The following is a 15,696-nucleotide window of genomic DNA, read 5'->3' on the forward strand; positions in this document are numbered from 1 at the left end:
CTCAGGACAAACTCTGGAGAACTGAGAGTGCGCTGTAAAGGTATTTCAAGTTCTACCCTTTGCGATCACGGCGCACATGGGCTGTTTCTTCTTGTCTCTGTGCCCCACCACGTGGACTCACTGCATGAATTTATTTATGCCCACAAAATTAATACCCATGCTACAAAAAACAGTGTTCCCTGGAATGGTCCCAGCCCTTCTCCTGGAGAAAAATGTAAACCACAGTTTGAAGCGATAATGGCACGGCTCACTTCCCCAAAACTGAATTGTACCAAAAGAGTTTTTAATATTTTAAACTTTCTCCTCAGATTCCAGCGACAGTCTCACCATTTGTTACCAGGGTTCTCTCTAGAGAGAAATGGTTTCTAGGTGCATTTTACCAGATAACTATATGTTGAGGCACCATCTGTCTTGAGATTTTATACCGTGGCATGTGAAAATAAAATAGGCAAACAGTGTAGCACGTAAAGAGACATAGGCAAGATGGATAAAAAGCTGCAGGGGAGGGTACGAGAGTTAGATCTCTGCCCTGTCATCAGATAATCATTAGTGCTTCTTAGTAACACCAATAGTGAGACATTAAAATCTGGCGTGCGCCTTCATAATTACTTCTCCTTGGAATTTTGTAGCGCCTTCTGTCTTAAAAATTTATTTATCCATCTTGAGAGAGAGAAAGGGAGAGACAGAAACCCAAGCAGGCTCCTTCCATGCTGTCAGCGCAGAGCCCAACATGGGGCTCAATCTCCCAAACTGTGAGATCATGACCTGAGCCAAAATCAAGAGTCGGGCGCTCAACCGAATGAGCCACCCGGGTGACCCTGCAGTAGTAACTTCTAAAATCTTTACCGATGGACAACCTGAAGATGTCTTTAATGTACAGTTGCTAACTAGGAAGCAGCCTCTAAGACGGCCTCCCAGTGATCCCTGCCTTGTGTAAGTCCCCTCCCCTTTAGTGTGGAGGGGACAAACAAATAGAATTTGGCAGAAGAGAAAGAATCCGATTCTAAGATTAGGTTACGAAAAGACTGTAGCTTCCATTTGGGCACTGTTTTTCACTCTTGGAGTTTTCTCACCCTGAGAGAAACCAGCTGCCCTGTTGAGAGGCCCTTGTGGCAAGCCACTGAGGCCTGCCACCAAGTACGTGAGTGAGCTTAGAAGCACATCCCTTCCCAGCAGAGCCTTCAGATGAGACCACAGCCATAGCCAATGGCTCACCTGCAATGGAGTCTCAGGAGACACCTTGAATCAGAGACAGTCAGCTAAGCTACACTCGAACTCCTGACCCATGGAAACTATAAGGTAAACATGTATATGGTTTTAACCTGCTGAGTTTGGGGATAATTAATTACATGGCAGTAGATACTAACACAGTAACCAAGCCATGAAGGTTACTACAGCCACTTGGTTGACCAAAAAAGTTTTGACTTCTTATTCATAACTTATAAGCAAGAATCTCAAATTTCTACATAATTGGTGAATCATCTCCTCCCTACTGATTCTCACTGATGGTATCCTAGTCTAGGCCACCATCATCTCTAGCATCAATTTCTACTGGGGCCTCCTAACTGTTGTTTCTGACTCCAAGGGTGTCCCCCCATCCATCTGTCTTCTAACTCTGCAGCAAGCAAAGCTCTCTAAATTCCAAATCTGGTTGTATCTCTCCCAACTTGAAACTCTTCAGTGGCTATTCCATCCTTCTCTGTGCCCAAAAGAAAACCCTGAGTAGCATCCCTGAACCCTCCCTCATGTGGCCCCCATAATAATGCTCAAACGCCTTCCCACGGCCTAGCCGCCAGCCCAGCCCACTTCTGCTTCTCTCCCAGTCACACCACGCCCTCTCCACTCATCCCACCATCCAGCCCGGACCCTACTGTTCAGTTCCAGCTTCTGCAAAGCCCTTCCCTCAGCTAGGACATTTCCCCAACACAGCGTGGTCATCTGACTAAATCCAATTCAGCCTAGCTCTCTGAGATCAGAGACTTTGTCACTCTCTCACCTCCCAGTCCCCTCTTGCCACCCCGTGTGGACCAGTCCCTTCCCTGAGTTCCTGTGACTATCTGCCCTGAGCACCTGCAGACCCCTCACACTGTCCTTCGGCAGAGTCTGGACCACTTCTTTGAGTTGAAGCATTGAGCTGAGAACCGCTGCTAAAATGTAAAGAGCCCTTTATTTATTTTGTATTTTTTTTTAAGTTCACTTATTTATTTTGAGAGAGACAGAGACAGCATGAGTGGGGGAGGGGCGGAGAGCGAGGGAGACAGAGAATCCCAAGCAGGCTCCGCACTGTCAGCATGGAGCCCTCCACGGGGCCCAAACCCACAAAACCACGAGATCATGACCTGAACCGAAACCAAGAGTTGGATGCTTAAGTGGCTGAGCCACCCAGGCTGCCCCAAAACCCTTTATTAATTCACAGCCTTCCATGTCCTTAGCTGGAATAGTTAGGTTGTCGTTGTCCTTTTACTTTCGTAGGAAGATGGCAAATTGTTCTTCTTACAAGTTACTTCATTCAATATATGGCAAGGATTTGTAGCATCATCTGATCTTTCCATTTATAGAAATTGAGATTGACCCGTAATCACATGATCAGTTAGTTTCAAAATCAAGAGCACCTACAATTCTCGAATCTCTGACTTCTGCCCCAAGTACTGATGGACACTTCCTGTCTCTACTCATGCTCACAAATCCATTGACTTCTCCTTTCTGCCTACGAGAAAGGCACCTCCCAGCCAGCATTACAAAATACTACATATGCCCCAAATATCTTGACCAGGGAGGTCTTTACATAAACATTTTCACCATATCTGAAAAACTCATACCCAGCAAGACTCTGAGTGGTAAACTCACTTTTCCTGTTCTACAGATGAAAACAATAATAAATAATTAGAGATTTTTGCATCCCCATGTGCCAATTTTGTATATTAAGTAGACATTAAGTATTTCAGATACTAAAGTGCCAATTTTGAGTTTTCTTTCTAGCCTAGTTCTGTCCAACTTTTTACTGTTGTATATAAAAGGAGAGTTTTAAAGATCAAATTTTATTATTTACTGCTTTTTTTTCAAGTTCATTTATTTTGAGAGAGACAGAGACAGCACAAGTGGGGGGGGGGCAGAGAGAGAGAGAGAGAGAGAGAGAGAGAGAGAGAATCCAAAGCAGACTCCACGCTGTCAGCACAAAACCCAACGTGGGGCCCGAACCCACAAAACCGTGAGATCATGATCTGAGCAGAAATCGAGTCAGGCGCTTAACTGACTGAGCCATCCAGGCACTCCTATTATTTACTGCTTTTTAAATGATTATAAAATTGACACTAAACTTTTTAAGTTTAATCCTTTTTCAAATTTTTTTAGTTTTTGAATTTGGAAGGCTGCAGTGTGATGAGTTGGGTTTTTTTTTAATTTTTTGATGTTTATTTCTTTTTGAGAGAGAGCGAGAGACAGAGTGCAAGCAGGGGAGGGACAAAGAGCAAGGGAGACAGAATCTGAAGCAGGCTCCAGGCTCTGAGGTGTTGGCACAGAGCCCGACGTGGGGCTCGAACTCACGAACTGGGACATCATGACCCGAACTGAAGTCGGATGCTTAAACAACTGAGCCACTCAGGCACCCCTGACAAGTTTTTTAAAATGCTTCTCTCTCAGCCACGTTAGTGAGCCATAAATCATTCAAAAACTCTGTGATCCAAACTAAATATTCAGGCACTTGGAAGAAAACAAAACCTATAAAGCAATCCATATCCTTCCAGAGAATATAGCAACAACCGTATGTTGTAGCAAATCAGACCTGTGTGTAATACTTTCATAGATCAGCGTGTCCTTCCAAATAGCTGGCTACCTCGGCTGGTCTGCCTGACGTCCCAGGATGATGTTTGGCAGCTGTGATCATCCCTGTCTTGCTCATGAGCAGAGATCAAGAGAGAGTTTCAATGAATCCATGGCCTGCCCCTACCTACCATTGCAGAGCCCAGGCCAAGAGTACCAGTGGATGTCCGCTGTGTGCCTTTTGGCGTTGGTGATATGTGGTGTCTCTAGAGCTCAGGGCCCAGACCGTGGTTCTAAGAGCAGATTTGTTATTGAGAACAGGAGCCATAATGCGAGTCTTTTAAAACCAGATCCAATACTCAATTATCAGAGTCACATCATAGTCAGGGAGCAAGGCTCTCGAGTCAGCACTTGGATCCGAAAAGAAGTTGAACTTGGGGTATCTTAATTTAAGCCCTGACTTAATATTCCCTGAATTGCCTTATGAAGTATAATCCACGTTACCTTGTGTTACTAAGCCATGCACTATCACAGAGGATATTATTCATGGTTACCAACCTACCAGTCATTCCTAAAGGATCCCGAATTTCCCTTCCACAGGATTTGGGTACCTGGACCCTAACCTCTACTCTAAGGGTGGTTCCGAGAATAGCCAACGCAAATCAGTATAGTCACATCTGTCCTGTCACAGCAATTGGATCGGAAGTGGACACATGGTGTAAGTCACCTCGATCAGCAGGAAGGTCAGACTCTAAAGTAAGAAAGTTACTACTCTTTTTATGTCTTAATGATTTCCTGTTCTTCCTCTCATGAGGCTCGTCCTTCTCCTCTGCCACTATTTCCTGCCCTAAAGTCTATGTGCCTCCTCCGCAGGTTTGGGAGACCTTTCTCTCCACATGAAAAAGCAAAGAAAGATGGTTTATTTTTATTTATTTTTATTCTTTTAAATGCTTATTTATTTTTAAAGGTTTTTTAATTTATTTATTTGAGAGAGACAGAAACAGCTCAAGTGGCGAAGGGGCAGAGAGAGAGGGACAGAGAGAGTCCCTAGCAGGCTCTGCACTGTCACAGAGCCCAACACGGGGCTTGAACCCATGAAACTGTGAGATCATGACCTGAGTTGAAACCAAGACTTGGACCCTTACCTGACTGAGCCACCGAGGCACCCCATAAATGTTGGTTTAGTTATTTATTTTTGACAGAGAGAGTGTGCATGCACACGAGAAGGGGGGGAGGGGCAGAGAGAAAAAGAGAAAATCCCAACCAGGGTTTGCACTGTTAGCATGGAGCCCAGTGCGGGGCTCACACTCACAAACTGTGAGATCATGACCTGAGCCAAAATCGAGAGTCAGATGCTCAATCCACGGAACCACTCAGGTGCACCAGATGGCTTATTTTCAAAATGAAGAAGAGGAAGAAAAAGAAGAAAGGAAAAAAATGGAAGTGTAGCATATGGATCATGTCTAACTCATATACACAGTTCTTGGTGCTCGATCTCTCCATCGAAATACAAAATACTGTACGATTCCACTCCTGAACAGTCAAATTCATAGAGACAGGAAGTAGAATGGTGGTCAGTAGGGGCTAGGGAAAGGGAGGAATGGAGAGTTATTGTTTGTTTGTTTTTTTATTTTTTTTTTCAACGTTTATTTATTTTTGGGACAGAGAGAGACAGAGCATGAACGGGAGAGGGGCAGAGAGAGAGGGAGACACAGAATCGGAAACAGGCTCCAGGCTCTGAGCCATCAGCCCAGAGCCTGACGCGGGGCTCGAACTCACGGACCGCGAGATCGTGACCTGGCTGAGGTCGGACGCTTAACCGACTGCGCCACCCAGGCGCCCCAGGAGAGTTATTGTTTAATGGGTGTGGTATTTATGATGGAGATGATGAAAACGTTCTGGAGATGGGCAGTGGTGTTGATTGCACAACAATTTGAATGTAATGAACTGCACATTAAATGGTAAGTTTTATGTATATTTTACCACAATAAGAAATGAAAAATATATATATATAGTATACACCAATATGTAATATTTATTACATAATTGTGTATATATCAATATGTAGTACTTATTCCGTAACTTACATAATTATAATTTTTCATGTAACTTTATCTACCTCACTTCCTCATTAGCTATCTGACAGCCCAGCCCTCCATCATTACAGGGAGCAGACTCGAGAAAATGGATGACATCAGCACAAGTTATCATCAGGGCTGGGAAACAGCTCCACAGAGCCAACCTCTTCTGTGGTCAACGAAATAATGCAGTGCTCACCATGGGCAGAGACTGCTCTAAAACCTCGGTGTATATTAACTCATTAATACATAACAAGAACTCCAAAAGAGGGGCGCCTGGGTGGCTTAGTCGGTTAAGCATCTGACTCTTGATTTCGGCTCAAGTCATGATCTCAGGGTTGTGGTATTGAGCTTTGCCTCGGGCTTGCGTTGAGCGCAGAGCCTGCTTAAGATTCTCTCCCCCTCCTCTATCTCTCTGCCCCTCCTTGGCTCTCCTTCTAAAATTAAAAAAAAAAATTCTTCTAAAAAACAAAAAAGAACTCTATGAGATGGTATTTTGCTCATTTTGCAGATCAAAAAACTAAAGTACTGGAAGACTAAGTTACTTGTTCAAGTTCACACAACTAGTAAATGAGGTAGCTGGCATTCGAACCCAGGTACCGTCTCCAGAATTCTCGTACTCTTTTGCCCAAATGAGACTTACCAAACCAGGGGTCCCTCTATGCCCCAAACCTATAAGGATACAGAGATGAGTCTAGAAATGGACCCTCTTTCTCTGTGCCTTGGTTTCTCCATCTGAAAAACAGAGGTAATAATGACACCTATTTCATAGAGTGGTCATGAAGATTACATGAGTTCATGTACATGACTTTGTAAAGTGCTCTGTGTGTCTGGCTTGTAGTAAAGACTAGTATTCGTCATTGCTCTTAAGGAAAAATTAAGAATCAAAGATGGTTGTCATGAAAAAAACCTCTCAACAAACCAGATATACAAGGAGCGTAGCTCAACATAATAAAGGCCATATATGACAAGTCCACAGGTAACATCATCTGCAACAGTGAAAAACTGAAAGATTTTCCTGTAAGATCAAGGACACAAGGACACCCAGTCTTGACACCTTTATTCAACATAGTACTGGTAATCCAGGCAGAGCAATTAGACAAGAAGAAGAAATAAGAGGCCTCCGAGTCAGAAAGGGAGAAATGAAACTGTCTCTATTTGCAGATATCATGGTATCGTATATAGAAAACCCCAAAGACTCTACCAAAAACCTGTTAGAACTGATAAATTCAGTAAAGTTGCAAGATAAAAAACCAATATGCAAAAACAGTTGGATTTCTATACACCAATAACGAACTATCAGAAAGAGAAACCAAGAAAACACTTTTATTTATCATTGCACCAAAAAGAATAAAATACCTAGGAATAAATTAAGCAAGGAGGTAAAACACCTGTACACTGACAACTATAAGACCTTGATGAAAGAAAATGAAGACACAAAAAAATGGAAAGATACCTATACTCATGGATTGGAAGAATCAATACTGTTAAAATGTCCATGTTTTTCAAAACAATGTACAGATTGGATGCAATCCCTATCAAGATTTCAATGGAATTTTTCACAGAAATAGAACAAATAATCCTAAAATTTTTATGGAACCACAAAAGACCCTGGATAGCCAAAGAAATATTGAGAACGAAGAACAAAGCTGGAGACATCATAGTTGGTGATTTCAAACTATATTACAAAGCCATAGTAGTCAAAACTGTATGGTATTGTCATAAAAACAGATACCTAGATTAATGGAACAGTGTAAGAGCCTAGAAATAAACCCACACATATGTGGCCAATTAACTTATGACAAAGGAGCCAAAAATATGTAATGAGAAGGGCAGTCTTTTCAATCAATGGGAAAGCTTGATTGGGAAACCTTGATAACCACATGCAAAAAAAAAAAAAAATGAAACTGGGCCACTTTCTTATGCCATACACAAAAATCAACTCAAAATGGATTAAAGACTTAAACATAAGGCCTGAAAACATAAAACCAGATGCAAACTTATAGGGGTAAGCTCCTTGACAGGTCTTGGCAATGACTTTTTGGATCTCAGATCAAAATCAAAAATAAGTGGGACTACAACAAACGAAAAAGCTTCTGCACAGCAAGGGAAACCAACAAAATGGAAAGGCAGCCTGCAGAATGGGAGAAAATATTTGCAAACCATCTGTCTGGTAAGTGGTTAATATCCAAATATATAAACAACTCCTACAACTCAAAAACTCCAATTAAAAAGTGGGCAGACAATCTGAACAGACATTATTCCAAAGACGTCCAATGGCCGGCAGGGACATGAAACTATGTCACCATCACTAATCATCAGGGAGATGCAAATTAAAACCACAATGAGATATCACCTCCCACCTGTTAGCATGGTTATTATCAAAGAGTCCAGAAATAACAAGTGTTGGTGAGGATTTGGAGTACAAGGGAACACTTGGGCACCCACCATTGGTGGAAATGTAAATTGGTGCAACCACTCTGGGAAATGATATGGACGTTCCTCAGAAACGTTGGAATAAAACTAACATGTGATCCGGCAATTCTACTTCTGGGTATTTATCTGAAGGAAACTAGATCACTATATCAAAAAGATATCTGCACCCTCATGTTCATTGCAGTGTTATTCACAGTAACCAAGATATGCAAACAATCCAAATGTCCATCAACAGACAAATGTGAGATATATCCTAGAAGGAAATCCTGCTATTTTTGCCAATATGCATATACCTTGAGGGCATTGTGCTAAGTGAAATTAGAGAAAGACAAAACCGTATGAGCTCATTTGTGTGTGCAATCTAAAAATAAACTCATAGATGCAGAAAACTGTGCCAGAGACAGGGGGTGGGCAAAATGGGTGGAGGTGGTCAAAGGTGCAACCTTCCAGTGGTAAGATAAATAAGTCCTATGGATATACTAATGTACAGCATGTTGACTATAATTAACAATAGCATATTGCATATTTGAAAATTGGTGAGTAAACCTTGAAGGTTGTCATCACAAGAAAAAAGGCTTGTAACAGTGGTGACACGTGAATAGACTTAACGTGGTGACGGTTGTACAATATATACAAATACCAAATCGTGGGGGCGCCTGGGTGGCTCAGTCGGTTGAGCATCTGACTTCGGCTCAGGTCAAGATCTAGCGGTCTGTGGGTTCGAGCCCCGCGTCGGGCTCTATGCCGACAGCTCGGAGCCTGGAGCCCGCTTCCAGTTCTGTGTCTCCCTCTGTCTCTGACCCTCCCCTGCTCACACACTCTCTCTCTCTTTCTCTCTCTCAAAAATAAACATTAAAAAAAAACCATTTTTACAAATATCATGTTATTCACCTGAAACTAATGTAATATGTTATATTAATCATTTCTCTATTTTGAAAAAGAACAAAATAACTAAAGGAAAAAGGTGCTAAGAGAGTAGATCTTAAAAGTTTCATCACAAGAAAAAAGGATTGTATCTGTGTGGTGATGCAGCTCATTGTAACCACAATGTATACATCTATCAAATCATCATGTTGTACACCTAAAACGGATGCCATGTTATACATCGGTTATAGCTCAATTTAACAAAAATGTTTGTCGGAATGTTAGTAAGAAAATTTTTAGAGAGAGAGTGAGAGAGGGAGAGGACAGAGGGAGAGAAAGAGAGAGAAAAATAATCTCAAGCAGGCTCCACGCTCATCACAGAGCCCGATGTGGGGCTCGATCCCACGACCCTGGGATCATGACCTGAGCCGAAATCAAGAGCCAGACGCTCAACGACTGAACCATCCAAGCCCCCCGATGAGAGACTTTTATTTTTGTTACATAAAAACTGCCTTCTTAAGGTTTGTACATTTAAATTTTCTTCTTGCAAATGAGTAAACTTAGAAGCATGAATGTTAGGGTTTTTTGTCTTCTCATTTTTAAACCCTGAACCCTCACCTTCCTGATCATATTGTTTTAATCGTAAAGAAGCATAGGTATTGGGCTTGAGGTCATAAGATGGCGATTTGATCCAGTTTGGGCAAGTGATTCAGTGTTTCCGACTCTTTGCTCCTCAAAATGGAAATAACAATTCCCGGTCCACAAAATAATCAGGAGGATAAGTGAAGAGATGGTAAAATCGAGTGGTTAATGGTCTTAGGGTCATTCATTCCTGTGTTGACAGCCCAGGGTCTTGCTGAAGCTCCTTTGCTTGAGAGTCTCTCATGGGTGTTGTAGGGTTTAGCACACTTATCACTGTTCCAGAAACCATGTGGTCTCAAAACATAGAACTATTTATGGGATGTTGATGAAAATGATGCTGTAGGATTGTGAAAGCACTAAGAAAATACGGGTTATTATTTCTGTTACTTCCTAAGCAACTCTTAAACGTGGGACTTAGAATCCCATTTTTTAAAAGAGGGATTCAAGGTTAAAGGCAGTTATGCGTCCATTACAGGAAACATTCTGGAGACAGCTTCCCTGTTTGGGAGGTCTGGTAGCTTCTACTGCATAGCCACTCAGAGTAGAAGCGCGTTCCCAGGTGGGGTCACCATGTCATGCCCTCAACTACAAATGTGAAAACAGATTCACCAGTATGTGCTGCTGCTTTTTTAGTTTCACTACCGGAAAAGCCTGCTTGGATGGAAAGATTTCATTTGCTATGCTTTCTGCCTTTGAGTCTGGTTAGCATCGTAAGCAGGTGTTTTTTCATTCAAAACATGTTGTGGCCCTTGTTGAAAGCCAGCATGCAGTAGACAGTACAACCTGGGAGGGACACAACAGTTCTGGACTTGGTAGGGCTGTCGCCAGTCTCTAGAAATACTTACAGCAAGAGAACTTCACTCCCTGGCTGGCACACCTTATCTTACTTATCACACACCAATCCTCCTTCAACTTCCTGTAACTAATCAAAAGACAGTGGTTGAATATTGGAAATTCCTCCGTTCTTCTAGGTCAGGGCTCGGCAAACTGTGGTCCACAGGCCGAATGTGGCCCACCACCTTTTTTGTAAGGCTTGTCAGAGAAGGATGGTTTTTACATTCATAAAGAGTTGTGTTTTTTTTTAAGGAGAAAAGTATTTTATTTCATGGCAAGTGAAAATGAAATGAAATTCAGATTTCACTGTCTATAAATAAAGTTTTATTGGAACACGGCCCATTCGTTTACACATTGCTTATGACAACTTTTCGTGCTCCAAGGACAGAGCTCCACTATTAGCTGGGAAGTTCCCATTATATTTTAGCTGAACAAAAAATAAAGGAATCAATAACCAGAAATACTTACCTTTTCACATGACAAGTTCTGATTTTCTAGTAGTGCTAGAAGCTAAAAATTAATTTCAGAGTTTAATCTGTTAACATTTAGGAATTGACTCAAACAAAGGGGAAAACCATGTCGAAAAGTATTGTATTTAATTTATTGTATTTATCTTTATTGTATTTATTCTTTATATTTATATTGATTGTATTTATCTTTATTCTTTATTCTACAATTTATTGTATTTATCTTTATCCTGTAAATCAGGTGCCAAATATGCACTCTCTATTCCATGCTTGTCTGTGACATACCTATCCAAAAAGAAAAAAACAAACAAACAATTGTCCTAGACTAGGCTTTAAGCTGAAATGGATACTGTAGAGAATGAAATTAGGGGATGTGGCTACATTATTCAAGATTTTAGCAGCTGTTGAAATAATTCCCTTAACTCTCTCTTTTATTTCTGTAGCAAGACTGCCCTTATTGTTGACTGGATTCAATGCTACCTAGAGTTTCAAAGGTTTTCCTTTACCAGTCTCCCGGGGCTTACTCAAGTGCTCCAGACTCCAGAGTTGAATTTGCCTCTGACTTGGTCGTTCCTTCCTTCTGCCGTGGGTCCCCCTACAGAAGAAACCAGTCAGTGAAGAGTGTGTGTGTGTGTGTGTGTGTGTGTGTGTGTGTGGAGAAAAGGGTGTAATAGCCACCCCACCTCAGTCACTGAGTAGAACCCTGATGACTAACCAGCAGAAGCAGAGATCCCGAGAGCATAACACTTTGCTATACTAAAAAAAGTCTGGCTACAGAAGAGTGTGAATTTAAATGCAAATAAAACTCATCATGTAGATGTTCCCTGCAGTCCTCTTTTGAGTAAAGAGTTGAAAACAGTGTAGACATAGATTAAAAAAAAAAAAAAGAACTGAATTTTTAAACAGATTGTGGTACATACACGTAGAAAAATGCAATTCGGAACTATGTAGAACTATTGTAGAAATACTATGTAAAATTCAACCAAGAGGTTCTGTGCAGCCATATGACAATCCGATGAAACTGAATCTACTGATATACAGGTACGTTCAGGTCCCCAGTTTCAGGGTCACCTCATCTATATAGCGAATCTGCACCACCGAGTTTCCCCAAAATATCTCCTGCCCCACGTCAGCATTGACTACCTGCCTCCATCATAACTATGGCCTGCGTATACTCAAGTCTTCGTGCCTGTGGACCATCCCCATTCCAAAGGAATAAGGGGAGGGAGTGAGGGGAGAGAGAAAAATAATTAAATTGCAATAAACTTAGTTACTGCTTTTCACAAGCAAAGTCATTTATTCAAATGACTGTTTGAACTTGCTCCCTTGATTTGAATATGTGGGACAACATCCTAAAGAGAGAACACTATGTTAGGAATTTTACAGAACTTATTTTTTTTTTTTTTAATTTTTTTTTTTTTAACGTTTATTTATCTTTGAGACAGAGAGAGACAGAGCATGAACGGGGGAGGGTCAGAGAGAGAGGGAGACACAGAATCTGAAACAGGCTCCAGGCTCTGAGCAGTCGGCACAGAGCCCGACGCGGGGCTCGAACTCACGGACCGCGAGATCATGACCTGAGCCAAAGTCGGCCGCTTAACCGACTGAGCCACCCAGGCGCCCCTTACAGAACTTATTTAACTAGAAGATGGCAATTCATTTAAGTAGCACTAATTTGCAGGCAGCCTATCACCAAGAGAAGCACAGAAGGATTTGTATGTTTGGATCTGTCTGAACTCGCTGTAGGAAGTGCATTTGTGACTCACCAAGACTCCCCTGGTAGCATCTGGATCCTTAGTCCACACCGTTTACTTGGTTATTGTTATAAAGCCAAACCATGTCCCCACCAGTCTTCTATTGAACTACAAGTCCTCAGCACCTCAGACCGTGACTGCATTTGGACATAGGGTCTTCTAAGAGGTAATTAAGTAAAAATGGGGCCATTAGGGTGGGCCCTAATCCAAAATGACTATTGTCCCTCTGTGCAAAGATTAGGGCACAGATACGCACAGATGACAGAGTAAGTGAAGACACAGGGAGAAGAAGGCCAACTCTAAGCCAGGGAAGAGAGGCCTCAGAAGAAACTGCCAAGACCTTGATCGTGGACTCCTAGCCTCTAGCCCCGTGAGAAAATTAATTTCTGTTCCCTAAAAGCCACCCTGTGCAGTACTCGGCTATGACAGCCCTAGCTAGCAAACTAATACAGTAATTAATTGTGCACTAGGGAGTTTTTAATATGACTTTAATATTCTTTATGTTTTATACATTTTTATGTAATGTGACGTGAGTACCACTTAAAACTTCTAATATGTGTATGTGTTTCGTCCCCACTAGATGGTAAGGTTCTTGGGAGCATTTCAAACCAAACCTGTATAGCTCAGTGTCCTTGTAGAACTCCCTAGATGTTTACTGGCTTAATCTAATCACAAAATGTGTCACTTCTATGAAAAAGAAGAAGTGAGAAAAGAGAGGGGGAAAGTTAGTTTGGGGCTAGACACTGACATCTCTCTGTGAGTGATTCTGTTGGTTACTTGTTAACCCAAGATTGAAACAGTGCTTTAAGGCTTTACCAAATGATCTTCTTGGACCTAATGTCATATACTCTTCACAAGGGCCTGGGACAGGAGGGCCACCATTGGCTATACTTTCCAGATGGAGGAAAGCGAGCTCAGAGCCGTCACAGAACTCAGAAGATCGCACAGAACCAGAGGGTCCGGCCTGGAAACGCGACCGGGCTCGGGGACACAGGGGAGGGGTCCCACTCCTGTCCTCGGCTGAACTGCAGTCACTAAACTCACCGAGATGCTCCCGGAAACCGAACTTGAGACGACCTGGAAGTCTTGCCCTTCTCAACCTGGCCCGTTGTCAGATCTGGAACCTCCGAGGGGCAGGGGAGAGGCTGTGCGGTGACAAAGAAAAGCGACGGGTCGCTTGTTATAATTCGGGGGAGGAAATCAAGCCCCAGCACTGTGCACTCACTGCAGGTTCTCAAATGTTTCTCAGGGCAGTTTTTCTTTTTCCATTCGTGGTTTTCCGGCCACGGTCAGAGGAGCCGTGCCCTTAGTTACGATGCCGAAACTTCTCACTTCTCCATTCCCGGGGCTTCCTCCTGGGTGACCAGCTGGCTGACAGCTGGCGAGCTCTCTGCGGACCTGAGAAGTCACTCCAGGCAGGAGGTGTCACCGGATTTCAGGGTGCTCTGTCTCTGGGGAGGCCGCAGGGCCCCGAGGCCCCTGGCCCTTCTGGGTCTGCCCAGCCCTCCCGTGAGGATGCCAGCCTGCCTGCCCCTGGAGTCGCAAACTCAGTAAACAGACCGCTGATCGTTGCCAAACGCGTGAATCAGGGAAGGATGGATATACTGACAGAGGAGATGTTGGTTTTCCTCCAAAAATGAGTGAACTATTTGGGAAACTGAATGAAAACTAGATCTCTCCGGGGCGCCTGGTGGCTCCGTCAGATGAGCGTCCGACGTGGGCTCAGGTCGTGATCTCGCGGTTCATGGGTTCGAGCCCCGCGTCAGGCTCTGTGCTGACAGCTCAGAGCCTGGAACCTACTGTGGATTCTGTGTCTCCCTCTCTCTCTCTGTCCCTCCCCCGCTCATGCTCTGTCTCTCAAAATTAAAGGAACGTTTAAAAAAATTAAAAAAAAAAAATCGGATCTCTGCCCTAGGTCGTGGAATGAGCCAGACCTCAGAGCCGCCCAAGGCGCCGAGAGGAGCGAATGCCACACTCCCTCCCCGTTTGTGGGGGAGGCAAAATAAAAGCAGTGCTGAACAGACAGGCAGCTCCAGGAGGGCCTGATGCTCATAAAGAATATCACGTTCATCGCCCCTCCCGCAGTCTTGTCCTTTTTGTTGGACGAAGCCATCGAGGTTATCGGTCAAGTTGCCTTTCTGATTTCCAGCTTCGGTCTCCAGGGTCTGATATTAAGTGCCTTGCCAGCCTCCTAAAAATAAAAGTCCCAAACTGTTTTTCAGCTTCTAGCTAAAGGCCTCCACTCCGCTCCCATCATTTGTTTTCCTAACCTAGAGTCACACGCTAAAAGCATGTCGCACGGCCATCTGCGCACATCTGTAACGGGGCAGCACAGGGGCCTAATTTCTACCTTCACGAATATGCACCTTGAACCCTGTAATGCGGGGAGACCTTATTTTGCTGAAGAGCTGGCTCCCCTCCAGGTAGAGTGAGCCCACAGGCACACCTCCAACCAAGTCGGTCTCATGAAAGGCTGCGGAATGAAGGAGGTCTGAGCACGGTATCCGTGTGACGTGAGAGGGAGAAGGGAAGGGGGGCTTGTAAAAAAAAAAAAGGCACCCCCTGCCTTCCCATTCAGCATCTGTCTCCATGATCTGCCTGCAGAATATTCTGCACAGAGAGGCGTGGAAGTCTGGACAGTTCAGTAAACTTTGCACACATGTCCGAAATATGCAGAAATGCACTTTAAGGGAAGGGTAGTGGCACAGTTTGTTGTGTTAATCTCACAGCGTCAGGCTGAGTGGAGAGGAATCCAGGGCAGCCGTGGAGAGATAGTAAGGGCAGGGTGGTGGCTGGGGGGAGAGACAGTGGCTCCAACTGCCACTCAGGCATCCAGGGAGAGGGTGGAGGCCAGCGAAGACA

General features: G+C 43.4%; 1 protein-coding gene across 1 annotated transcript; it reads left to right on the forward strand.

The window, feature by feature from the left end:
• Positions 1-483: 483 nt before the first annotated feature.
• Positions 484-15,521, forward strand: LOC125156170 (uncharacterized). The gene is made up of 4 exons (XM_047841959.1): positions 484-507; positions 4,412-4,515; positions 11,524-11,690; positions 13,693-15,521. Exons 1-4 carry the CDS (start codon positions 484-486, stop codon positions 14,142-14,144), a joined length of 747 nt encoding a protein of 248 aa, XP_047697915.1. The 3' UTR covers positions 14,145-15,521.
• The last annotated feature ends 175 nt before the right edge of the window (positions 15,522-15,696 follow it).

Source organism: Prionailurus viverrinus, chromosome F2 (assembly GCF_022837055.1).
Source record: "Prionailurus viverrinus isolate Anna chromosome F2, UM_Priviv_1.0, whole genome shotgun sequence".
Taxonomy (NCBI): domain Eukaryota; kingdom Metazoa; phylum Chordata; class Mammalia; order Carnivora; family Felidae; genus Prionailurus; species Prionailurus viverrinus.

Bases quoted from the DNA above. Each gene is read 5' to 3' on its own strand.
- LOC125156170 (XM_047841959.1), top strand. From the start codon at position 484: ATGGATAAAAAGCTGCAGGGGAGG. The intron at 4,516-11,523 runs GTAAGAAAGTTA...TTATTTCTGTAG, and splicing joins CAGGAAGGTCAGACTCTAAA to CAAGACTGCCCTTATTGTTG. The intron at 11,691-13,692 runs GTCAGTGAAGAG...ACTCTTCACAAG, and splicing joins TCCCCCTACAGAAGAAACCA to GGCCTGGGACAGGAGGGCCA.